At 56.9% G+C, this 11,794-nt stretch overlaps 1 protein-coding gene across 1 annotated transcript in view; it reads right to left on the bottom strand.

Annotated features, from left to right (window-relative positions):
• gpaa1 (glycosylphosphatidylinositol anchor attachment 1) overlaps positions 1-8,489 on the bottom strand; it is a 40,246-nt gene extending 31,757 nt beyond the window's left edge. Inside the window, 6 exon segments of the mRNA XM_078423947.1 lie at positions 882-1,164; positions 2,188-2,299; positions 4,105-4,142; positions 4,144-4,285; positions 7,418-7,518; positions 8,400-8,489. Of these exon segments, the coding sequence (XP_078280073.1) occupies positions 882-1,164; positions 2,188-2,299; positions 4,105-4,142; positions 4,144-4,285; positions 7,418-7,518; positions 8,400-8,489 (766 nt within the window).
• Between the last annotated feature and the right edge of the window lie 3,305 nt (positions 8,490-11,794).

An 11,794-nucleotide genomic window follows, 5' to 3' on the forward strand; every position in this document is an offset into this window, starting at 1 on the left:
CTTATAATTGTAGATACTTAAATCCGGTCTCCCTCGTCCTCAAATGCTCCAGAGAAAGTAAATTAAAGTAATGGTGAAAGTTAAAAGTGAAAAGCAGAGGTAAAAAGCTGAAGGTAAAAAGCAGAAAGTGAAAAGCAGAAAGTGAAAAGCAGAAAGTAAAAAGCAGAAAGTAAAAAGCAGAAAGTAAAAAGCAGATAGTAAAAAGCAGAAAGTGGCAGGTGAGAGTGGCAGGTGGTGAGAGTTGGCAGGTGGTGAGAGTGGCAGGTGGTGAGAGTGGCAGGTGGTGAGAGTGGCAGGTGGTGAGAGTGGCAGGTGGTGAGAGTGGCAGGTGGTGAGAGTGGCAGGTGGTGAGAGTGGCAGGTGGTGCGAGTGGCAGGTGGTGAGAGTGGCAGGTGGTGAGAATGGCAGGTGGTGACAGTGGCAGGTGGTGACAGTGGCAGGTGGTGACAGTGGCAGGTGGTGACAGTGGCAGGTGGTGAGAGTGGCAGGTGGTGAGAGTGGCAGGTGGTGAGAGTGGCAGGTGGTGAGAGTGGCAGGTGGTGAGAGTGGCAGGTGGTGAGAGTGGCAGGTGGTGAGAGTGGCAGGTGGTGAGAGTGGCAGGTGGTGAGAGTGGCAGGTGGTGAGAGTGGCAGGTGGTGAGAATGGCAGGTGGTGACAGTGGCAGGTGGTGACAGTGGCAGGTGGTGACAGTGGCAGGTGGTGACAGTGGCAGGTGGTGACAGTGGCAGGTGGTGAGAGTGGCAGGTGGTGACAGTGGCAGGTGGTGAGAGTGGCAGGTGATAATGAAAATTACAGGTAAAGTACAGTAAAGAGGGGGGTGGACAAAGGTGGACCAGGCATGGAGGAACCGCTGTGACGGGGGGGGGGGAACAAATGAGGACCTGATGCAGGATAATTAGTAACTTTGTCGGCGCCCTTTATGTAGTGACTATTGCATACAAAGTATTGGATTGAGTGCGAGTGCAGTGCAGTAGAGTGCGTGCGGTGAGCTGCCGGCTGGTGCAGCGTGGGACACTGACCTCGGAAGTAGGATGCGAGGGCCAGCAGCAGCCCGGCCGCCTGGCTGTTGTGCTTCATCTCCACCGGCGTGCTGAGCACGATGGACTCGGTGCTGGCCGCCCGCGACGCCCGCAGGATGCCGTACACGTTGGTGCCCTTCACCATCTGTGGGCAAGGAGCGGCCATCACACCTCTGCCCAACACCAGCTGCCCCCTGGCACCCAGACAGGGGCTCAGGGCGCGGGGTGGGGGAGGTGAGTGGGGGAGGGGGGGGGGGGAGAGAGGAAGAGAGGGGAGGGAAGGGAGTGGAGGGGAGGGAGTGGAGGGCAGGGAGTGGATGGGAGGGAGTGGCGGGGAGGGAATGGAGGGGACTGGAGGGAGTGGAGGGCAGGGAGTGGAGGGCAGGGAATGGAGGGCAGGGAGTGGATGGGAGAGAGTGGCGGGGAGAGAGTGGTGGGGAGGGAGTGGAGTGGAGGGAGGGGAGGGAATGGAGGGGAGGGAATGGAGGGGAGGTGAGGGAATGGAGGGGAGGGGATGGAGGGAGGGAATGGAGGGAGGGAATGGAGGGGAGGGAATGGAGGGGAGGGAATGGAGGAATGGAGGGGAGGGAATGGAGAGGGGGGGGGGAGTGGAGGGGAGGGAGTGGAGGGGAGGGAATGGAGGGGAGGGAATGGAGTGGAGGGAATGGAGGGGAGGGAATGGAGGGAGGGAATGGAGGGGAGGGAATGGAGGGGAGGGAATGGAGAGGGGGGGAGTGGAGGGGAGGGAGTGGAGGGGAGGGAGTGGAGGGGAGGGAATGGAGGGGAGGGAATGGAGTGGAGGGAATGGAGGGGAGGGAATGGAGGGGAGGGAATGGAGGGGAGGGAATTGAGGGGAGTGGAGGGGGGGAGTGGAGGGGGGGGAGTGGAGGGGGGGAGTGGAGGGGGGGAGTGGAGGGGGGGAGTGGAGGGGGTGAGTGGAGGGGAGGGAGTGGAGGGGATAGATTAGGGGAGGGAGAGAGGACAGAGGGGAGGGGGGAAGAAGTGGGGAGGGGAGGGAGGGATGGAAAGAAAGAGGGGAGGGATGGTGGGAGGACGGAGGGGAGGGAAAGGAGGGGGGATGGGGGAAGGAGGGGAGGGGGGAGGGGGAAGGAGGGAAGGGGAGAGGAAGTGGGGGAGGGCGTTGACAGTGACGGAGTGTGTTACGTACGTATCTCTCGCGGATCTCGTCGGGGAAGGGCAGGGTGCGGGAGAAGCTCTGGGTGTGGGTCTCCAGTCCCAGGCCGCTCATTGTCTTCAGCAGCCAGTCCACGGGCATCCCCCTGGCACGAGAGAGGAGCGGAGGGGGAGGAGAGGGGGAGGGGAGGGGGAGGAGAGAGGGGAGGGGGAGGAGAGAGGGGAGGGGGAGGAGAGAGAGGAAGGGGAGGAGAGAGGGGAGGGGGAGGAAGAGGAGAGGGGGAGGAGAGGGGGGAGGAGAGGGGGGAGGAGAGGGGGGAGGAGAGGGGGGAGGAGAGGGGGGAGGAGAGGGGGGAGGAGAGGGGGGAGGAGAGGGGGGAGGAGAGGGGGGAGGAGAGGGGGGAGGAGAGGGGGGAGGAGAGGGGGGAGGAGAGGGGGGAGGAGAGGGGGGAGGAGAGAGGGGAGGGGGAGAGAGAGGGGAGGGGAGGAGAGAGGGAGAGGAGAGGGGAGGGGGAGGGGGACGAGAGAGGGGAGGGGGTGGAGAGAGGGGAGGGGAGGAGAGAGGGAGAGGAGAGGGGAGGGGGAGGGGGACGAGAGAGGGGAGGGGGAGGAGAGAGGGGAGGGGGAGGAGAGAGAGGAAGGGGAGGAGAGAGGGGAGGGGGAGGGGGGGAGAGGGGGGAGGAGAGGGGAGGAGAGGGGGGAGGAGAGGGGGGAGAGAGGGGGAGGAGAGGGGGGAGGAGAGGGGGGAGGAGAGGGGGGAGGAGAGGGGGGAGGAGAGGGGGGAGGAGAGGGGGGAGGAGAGGGGGGAGGAGGGGGAGGAGAGGGGGGGAGGAGAGGGGGGAGGAGAGGGGGGAGGAGAGGGGGGAGGAGAGAGGGGAGGGGGAGGAGAGAGGGGAGGGGGAGGAGAGAGGGGAGGGGAGGAGAGAGGGAGAGGAGAGGGGAGGGGGACGAGAGAGGGGAGGGGGTGGAGAGAGGGAAGGGGGTGGAGAGAGGGGAGGGGGAGGAGAGAGGGAGAGGAGAGGGGAGGGGGGAGGAGAGTTTAGATTAGAGATTCAGTGTGGAAGCAGGCCCTTTGGCCCATCGAGTCCATGCCGACCAGCGATCATGCGTACACTAGTTCTATCCTATGCACGAGTAACAATTTACAGAAGCCAATTAACCTACAAACCTGCATGGATTTGCAATGTGGGAGGGAACTGGGACACCTGGAGAAAACCCACCCGGTCACACGGTGATCATGCAAACTCCACACAGACAGCACCTGTATTCAGGATGGAGGCGAGGGGAGGGGAGGGGAGGGGTTGCCCCTCTATTGCTGAGCCAGTGTGAGAGGCATAAAGAGGGTCGACAGTCTGAACCCTTTTCCCCGTGATTGGAAATAGCAAAAACAAGAGGGCACAGCTTTCAGGTGAATGCAAGACGATGCTTACATGCTGGCATGTGTTCTTTTAATTCACAGTGGTTGTTGTGTCGGGGCCTGGAACGCGCTGTCATGGGGGGGCGGTGGAGGCATATATGATATGTGGGGAATGGAGGGAGATGGATCACATGCAGGCAGAGATTAGTTTAACTTAGACCCCATGTTGGGCACGGACGTTGTGGGCCGAACGGCCCGTTCCTGTGCTGTGTTTGAGTAGTTTGTTGAACCCCAACCACTCCGATGAGAAGTGCAAACATTAATTCACTCACCGCTCCCCTCCCCAATCCCCACCGCCCCCCCTCCCCACCGCCCCCCCTCCCCACCCATCCCCTCCCCACTGCCCACCCACCCCCTCCCCACTGCCCACCCGCCCCCCTCCCCACCCCACTCCCCATCGCCTCCTCCCCACTCCCCTCTCGCCACCCCGCTCTCCACCATTCCCCTTCCCTTCTCTCACCCCCCCCACCCCAACCCATCCCCACCACTCCGCCCCTCCCACGCCCACCCCTCCCCTGTCCACCCCCGACTTACGCAGCGCGCTTGCGGTGGCCCGAGAGCTCGCGGCCGTAGGGAGAGGGCTCTGTCGCCGAAGACAAAGTTCTCATCCACCATGGTGGAGCCCATGGCGTTCTCCGACATGTACATGCGCAGGATGAAGGGCTCGAACGCCAGGCCCAGGAACCACGTGATGCCCGCCACGTAGCACAGGAGGCTGTGGGCACAGCACAGGGTCACACACATGCCCACCCACAATACACACACACAGCACAGGGTCACACACCGCCCACACAACACAGGCACAATACACACACACACACATTGCACAGGGCCACACACAGGCACAATACATTGTGTGGGCCCACACACAGCCCGCACACACACACAGCAGAGTCACAATACACACACACACAGCACAGCGTCACACACCGCCCACACACACACACAGAGCCCACACACACACACAGCACAGTCACAATACACACACTCACACAGCACAGGGTCACACACCGCTCACACACAGCCCACACTTACCACCCCACAATCCACACACACACACACGCGCAGCACAGGGTCACACACCGCCCACGCAACACAGGCACAATACACACAGCACAGGGTCACACACCGCTCACACACAGCCCACACTTGCCACCCCACAATCCACACACACACACACACAGCACGGTCACACATGGCCCGCACAGCACCCAGACCTCCCAACATTTGATTTTAGAAATTCATAATTTTGATGTCCAAATTTCAGAATTTTACATCAAAATTCATAATATGGCGCATAATGCAACTTTTGAGCAAAAAAGAATTATGCACGCCAAATGCGTGTACACGTTGTGCTATATTCATGTGTGAAAAATGACTATTATTTCCAACAGTCTGTAGTTCCTGGACTACATGTACGATGTCAGGCCTATCATGAGTATATTCTGCTATTTATAGAAAGGTTATTGAACAGAAATACTTTTTGCAACTCAAAGACAAAATTGTTTTGTTTTGTCTTTTTCTATTTTGCTTTTTCCTTACACTCCCAATTCTCTTGGTATTGAATAAAAGAACAATGATCATAAAATGTATGACTAAGTTATGAAGAAAGAGTTGATATATGTGACTCGACTAAGTACTTGTTGAAGTAAATTTGCACATTAATTGATAATCAGCCCAAAAAGGTGGTAATTGGCTTTTCTGCTGTGTTTTATATTTTAACCCTGTCTTAATTAATTTAGTTACATATCTTGCACTTAAATTTAATATTTACTCATTACAGTTCCACCACTGATATTCTGGCACTCTTGGTTCCACAGCTTTGCTGGTTTATCCAGCAGGCCAAGGAAGTCGGCAATGGGGATAGATGTGCTGGCTCCAGCTGGGCTGGAGTCCCAGAGCCCCCGGCCGCAGGTTACAAATTCAACCCACCGATCGATTGGCCGTGGAAGTCCCGATGAGGTCGAGATTGGCAGCCTTGCCCAGCCTAGGTGCCACATTTGCGTAGAGACTTCCAGGGCGCGCAGGGGGGATTTCTCGCGGAACCCCTAGCGAGCTCTAGCGGCCGAATTAACTAATTGCAATTACCGACTGTTTTCGGGAAAAATGTGAGGAAAAATCAGAATGGCAGAAATTATATAAGCGGAAACTATCCGCCAAATTCGGAAGGGTTGGGAGGGGTGCAGCACCCACCCACAGTCCACACCCTGTCTCGCACACACACACACGTACACAGCCAACCCAAGCCGGCACAGCCTTCTCTCCAGAGATAATGCCCATCCCGCTGAGTTATTCCAGCATTTTGTGTCTACCCCTGAAAATGTGCCGCCTCGGCCGGGTGAGGTGGCCGATCTCAACCTCATCAGGACTTCACAGCCGATCGGCGGGTCAAATTTGCCCCCTGTTGCCGGGGTTCTGGAACTCCGGCCCGGCCGGAGCCGGCAGATCCGTTCCCATAGCCAACTTCCCAGGCCGGCTCTGTGGGCCGGTGCATCGGCCCCCCTGGCGGACCGTTCCAGTACCGTTGGACTCTTCTCAGCGGCCGTGACCTGTTAGTCCGGCAATCAGGCAGTGCAGCATAGGTTCACCAGGTTAATCCCCGGGATGGAGGGACTGTCATATGAGGAAAGATTGGAAGGACTGGGCATATTATTATCTCAATGGTGTCAGGTTAGGTAAAGGAGAAGTGCAACGAGACCTCGGTGTCCTTGTACACCAGTCACTGAAGGTATGGCAGGCAGTGAAAAAAGCTAACGGCATGTTGGCCAACAGAACGAAAGGATTTGAGCAAAGAAGTCCTGCAGTTGTACAGGGTCCTGGTGAAACCACATCGGGAGTATTTTGTGCAGTTTTGGTCTCCTTATTTGAGGAAGGACGTCCTTGCTATTGAGGCAGTGCAGCGTAGGTTCACGAGGTTAATCCCCGGGATGGCGGGACTGTCATATGAGGAAAGATTGGAAAGACTGGGCTCGTATTCACTGGAATTTAGAAGGATGAGAGGGGATCTTATAGAGACGTATAAGATTATAAAAGGACTGACAAACTAGATGCAGGAAAAATGTTCCCAATGTTGGGGGAGTCCAGAACGGAGGCCACAGTCTAAGAATAAAGGGGAGGTCATTTAAAACTGAGGCGAGAAGAAACTTTTTCACCCAGAGAGATGTGATTTGTGAATTCTCTGCCACAGAAGGCAGTGGAGGCCAATTCACTGGATGAATTTAAAAGAGAGTTAGATAGAGCTCTGGGGGCTAGTGGAATCAAGGGATATGGGGAGAAAGAAGTAGTATAAGAAAATAACTGCAGATGCTGGTACAAATCGAAGGTATTTATTCACAAAATGCTGGAGTAACTCAGCGGGTCAGGCAGCATCTCGGGAGAGAAGGAATGGGCGACGTTTCGGGTCTGAAGAAGGGTCTCGACCCGAAACGTCGCCCATTCCTTCTCTCCCGAGATGCTGCCTGACCCGCTGAGTTACTCCAGCATTTTGTGAATAAATACCTTCGATATGGGGAGAAGGCAGGCACGGGTTACTGATTGTGGATGATCAGCCGTGATCACAATGAATGGAGATGCTGGCTCAAAGGGACAAACGGCCTCCTCCTGCACCCATTTTCTATGTTTCTATGTTAAAACGGATAATCCAGCAATGGTTCAATGGTTTCTTTATTATCACGTGTAGCAAGGTACAGTGAAATACTTTTATTACGCACAGATCAGCAAGACCTTCACCGTACATAAGCACAATCCCCCGGTTAGTACTGAAGGCCGTGGAAACAAGAGTGCTGGAAAATGGGTGGTGGCCCTGTACGAATCCATCAGCCAGTGGCCGTTGAAAGCCCACACTCACCAGAGCGGCGCGTTCATCCTGGTGATGATGTCGGTCAGAACCTGCCGGTGGTTGGGGTCCCGAGAGGAGCCCCATCTTCCCGCCCTCACCACGGCTAGCGGCTACCACCAATGCTGCAGGACACAGAGGGAATAGTGTTTAAACCTGGCTATGACAGGCCCTGCCAATGGCGCCACAGGCAACGGTTCACGTTCACAAGTTATAGGAGTAGAATTAGGCCATTCGGCCATCGAGTCCACTCCGCCACCCAATTATAGCTGATCTCTGCCTCCTGATCCCATTCCCCTGCCTTCTCCCCATAACCCTTGACACACGTTCTAACCAAGAATTTGACTATCTCTGCGTTAAAATATCCACTGACTTGGCCTCCACAGGCCTCTGTGGCAATGAGTTCCACAGATTAACTACCCTCTGACTAAAGAAGTTCCTCCTACCTCCTTTCTAAAAGAGCGCCCTTTAATTCTGAGGCTATGACCTCTGGTCCTAGACTCTCCCACAGTGGAAACATCCTTTCTATCCAAGCCTAACATTATTCTGTAAGTTTCAATGAGGTACCCCCCCTCAACGTTCTAACTCCAGCGAGTACAGGCCCAGTGCCCAGTGCTGTCAAACGCTCATCATATGTTAACCCATTCATTCCTGGGATCATTCTTGTAAACCTCCTCTGGACCCTCTCCAGAGCCAGCACACCCTTCCTCAGATATGGGGCCCAAAACTGCTCACAATACTCCAAATGCGGTCTGACCAGCGCCTTATAGAGTCTCAGCATTACATCGCTGTTTTTGTATTCCATTCCTCTTGATATAAATGTTAGTATTTAGTCTGAAGAAGGGTCTCGACCCGAAACGTCGCCCATTCCTTCTCTCCCGAGATGCTGCCTGACCTGCTGAGTTACTCCAGCATTTTGTGAATAAATTGATTTGTACCAGCATCTGCAGTTATTTTCTTATAATGTTAGCATTGAATTTGCTTTCCTTACTACCGATTCGACTTGCATTTGGGACTCCCTTTTGGAGTCCTGCACCAGCACTCCCAAGTCTTTTAGCACCCCCGATTTCTGGATTCTCTCCATTTAGAAAATCATTCATGCCTTTATTCTTATTACCAAAATGCATGCCTCCGCACTTTGCTACACATGAATCTCATCTGCCACCTCTCTGCCCAAGTCCTTCTGCAGAGTCCTTGCTTCCTCTACACTGCTCTGCCCCTCCACCTGTCTTAGCATCATCTGCAAACTTGGCCACGAAGCCCCTTAACCAAACCATTCATATACAATGACAAATGGCAGAGATATGCTGAGGGGGGGGCCCCGTGAAGAGAAGCGGAGTGAGGAGGAGGGGGTGAGGGAGTGAGGAGGGGGAGGGAGGGAGTGAGTGAGGAGGGGGAGGGAGGGAGGGAGTGAGGAGGGGGAGGGAGGGAGTGAGAAGGGGAGGGAGGGAGTGAGGAGGGGAGGGAGGGAGTGAGGAGGGGAGGGAGGGAGTGAGGAGGGGGAGGGAGTGAGGAGGGGAGGGAGGGAGTGAGGAGGGGAGGGAGGGAGTGTGGAGGGGGAGGGAGTGAGGAGGGGAGGGAGGGAGTGAGGAGGGGAGGAGGGAGTGAGGAGGGGAGGGAGGGAGTGAGGAGGGGAGGGAGGGAGTGAGGAGGGGGAGGGAGTGAGGAGGGGGAGGGAGTGAGGAGGGGGAGGGAGTGAGGAGGGGGAGGGAGGGAGTGAGGAGGGGGAGGGAGTGAGGAGGGAGTGAATGAGGGGAGGGGGAGGGAGTGAGGAGGGGAGGGAGGGAGTGAGGAGGGGAGAGAGGGAGTGAGGAGGGGGAGGGAGGGAGGGAGGGAGTGAGGAGGGGGAGGGGAGGGAGGGAGTGAGGAGGGGGAGGGAGTGAGTGAGGAGGGGGAGGGAGTGAGGAGGGGGAGGGAGAAGGGGAGGGAGGGAGTGAGGAGGGGGAGGGAGTGAGGAGGAGGGGGAGGGAGTGAGGAGGGAGGGAGGGAGGAGGGGAGGGAGTGAGGAGGGGAGGGAGGGAGTGAGGAGGGGGAGGGAGTGAGGAGGAGGGGGAGGGAGTGAGGAGGGGAGGGAGGGAGTGAGGAGGGGGAGGGAGTGAGGAGGGGGAGGGAGTGAGGAGGGGGAGGGAGTGAGGAGGGAGTGAATGAGGGAGGGGGAGGGAGTGAGGGTGAGGAGGAGGAGGGGGTGAGGAGAGGAAGGGGAGTGAGTGAGGAGGGGGAGGGGGGGAGGGAATGAGGAGGCGGAAGGAGTGGAGGTATGTGAGTGGGGAGGGAGGGAGTGGGGGGGGGGGAGGTGTGTGAGGGGGGATAGCAGCCGGCTGCCGGGCCGGGGGGAGGGTTTTCATCCGCGCACGGGTTGCCATGCCGACGGCGCGGGCCCGAGTCCTGTCCCGACCCCAACCAGCGGGTCATCGCCGCCGCCGCCCCACCGCCCGGACCCGCTCACCGGCCCAACCACCCGGACCCGCTGCACCGCCCGGACCCGCTCACCCGCCGCAACCGCCCGGACCCGCTGCACCGCCCGGACCCGCTCACCGGCCCAACCACCCGGACCCGCTGCACCGCCCGGACCCGCTCACCCGCCTCACCCGCCGCAACCGCCCACCCGCTGCACCGGCCCTACCACGCGGACCCGCTGCACCGCCCGGACTTCACACCGCGGGACACACTTCCGGAGCCCGCGTCCGCTGCTCAGTGCGGGGTTTAGTTTAGAGATACAGCGCGGAGACAGGCCCTTCGGCCCCACGCCGACCAGCGATCCCCGCACATTAACACTATCCTACACCCACTAGGGACAATGTTACACGTACACCAAGCCAATTAACCTACATACCTGCACGTCTTTGGAGTGTGGGTGGAAACCGAAGATCTCGGAGAAAACCCACGCAGGTCACGGGGAGAACGTACAAACTCCTTACAGACGGCGCCCGTAGTCAGGATCGAACCTGAGTCTCCGGCGCTGCAAGTGCTGTAAGGCAGCAACTCTACCGCTGCGCCACCGTGAGATAGCGCGGAGACAGGCCCTTCGGCCCACCGGGTCCGTGCCGACCAGCGATCCCCGCACATTAACGCTATCCTACACCCACTGGGGACAATTTACACTTACACCAAGCCAATTAACCTACAAACCTGTATGTGTTTGGAGTGGTTGTGGCTCTGGTTGATTTCTGCGCAAACACCTCATGAGTGTTTATCTGGCGCAGGTCGGAGTGAGTAGAGTAGTGATTACATTTGAAGTGGGCCTTTATGACCAAGTTGAGGAGATCTAGTTGCCCCTTTTTAAATGACTGAGCATCGGGAGAGGCGTGTGTGTTGGGTGGTAACATATTCCATTCCCTTATCGTCCTAAGGTAAAGGGAATATTGGTAGCAAAGTTTATTGAAATTTAGCTAGTTGATGATACAGGGACCGGTATTTGTCTCATTTCATGGCAGTTGGTGCTCTGGGATGACGGAAGATTTGATGGCGTGATTTTGTGAATCTCCTTGTAAATTGCAATAATTCTTAGCCTGATTCTGCATGGGAGTAAACCGGAGCATCCAGGGGAAAAAACACGCAGGTCACGGTGAGAATGAAAGTACAAACTCCGTACAGACAGCACCCGTAATCAGGATTGAATCCGGGTCTCCAGGGATTCATGGTCTCATTGCGAGGCAGCAACTCTACCGCTGTAGGGCAAAAAATACTGCAGATGCTGGTTTGAATCGAAGGTAGACACAAAATGCTGGAGGAACTCAGCGGGTCAGGGAGCATCGCGGGAGAGAATGGATGGGTGACGTTTCGGGTCGAGAACCCTTCTTCAGACTGCGCCGCCGCTGTGTAGATGGGGTGGAGGGTGGGGAGCCGCGTCTGGGTGATAGGGTTTTGAGTTGTAGAGAGGGGAAGCGAGCAGCTGTATGATTAAGCTCTGGGGATGGGGGGGGGGTGTGTTTTTGGGTGGGAGTTGACTGTGCTCTCCCGCGGCAACTGCAGGAGATGCAACACCTGTCCCTCTACCTCTTCCCTCAACTCCATCCAGGAACGCCCCAAACTGTCTTCAGGTTAGGCAGAAGTTCACTTGCACCTCCAACCTCATCTACTGTGTCCGTTGTTCAAGGTGTGGACTCTTATACATCAGCAAGACATCAGGCTCGGCAATCGTTTCGTTGAACACCTCCGCTCAGTCCGCCTGGATCTACCTGATCTCCTGGCTGCCAAACAGTTTTATTTCCATTCCCATACTGACCTTTCTGTCCTGGGCCTCCTCCATTGTCAGAGTGAGGCCCAAAGCCGCCCACCCTCATCGTACTACAAGTTTCACTGTTGTCCTGTTGCATTTCATTGTCTGTATAACTCGTTATCACCTAGCCCACAGCCAACAATGGACCATTGTGGGCTCCACCTTTCCTT

This window comes from Rhinoraja longicauda, chromosome 2, assembly GCF_053455715.1.
Source record: "Rhinoraja longicauda isolate Sanriku21f chromosome 2, sRhiLon1.1, whole genome shotgun sequence".
Taxonomy (NCBI): Eukaryota; Metazoa; Chordata; class Chondrichthyes; order Rajiformes; family Arhynchobatidae; genus Rhinoraja; species Rhinoraja longicauda.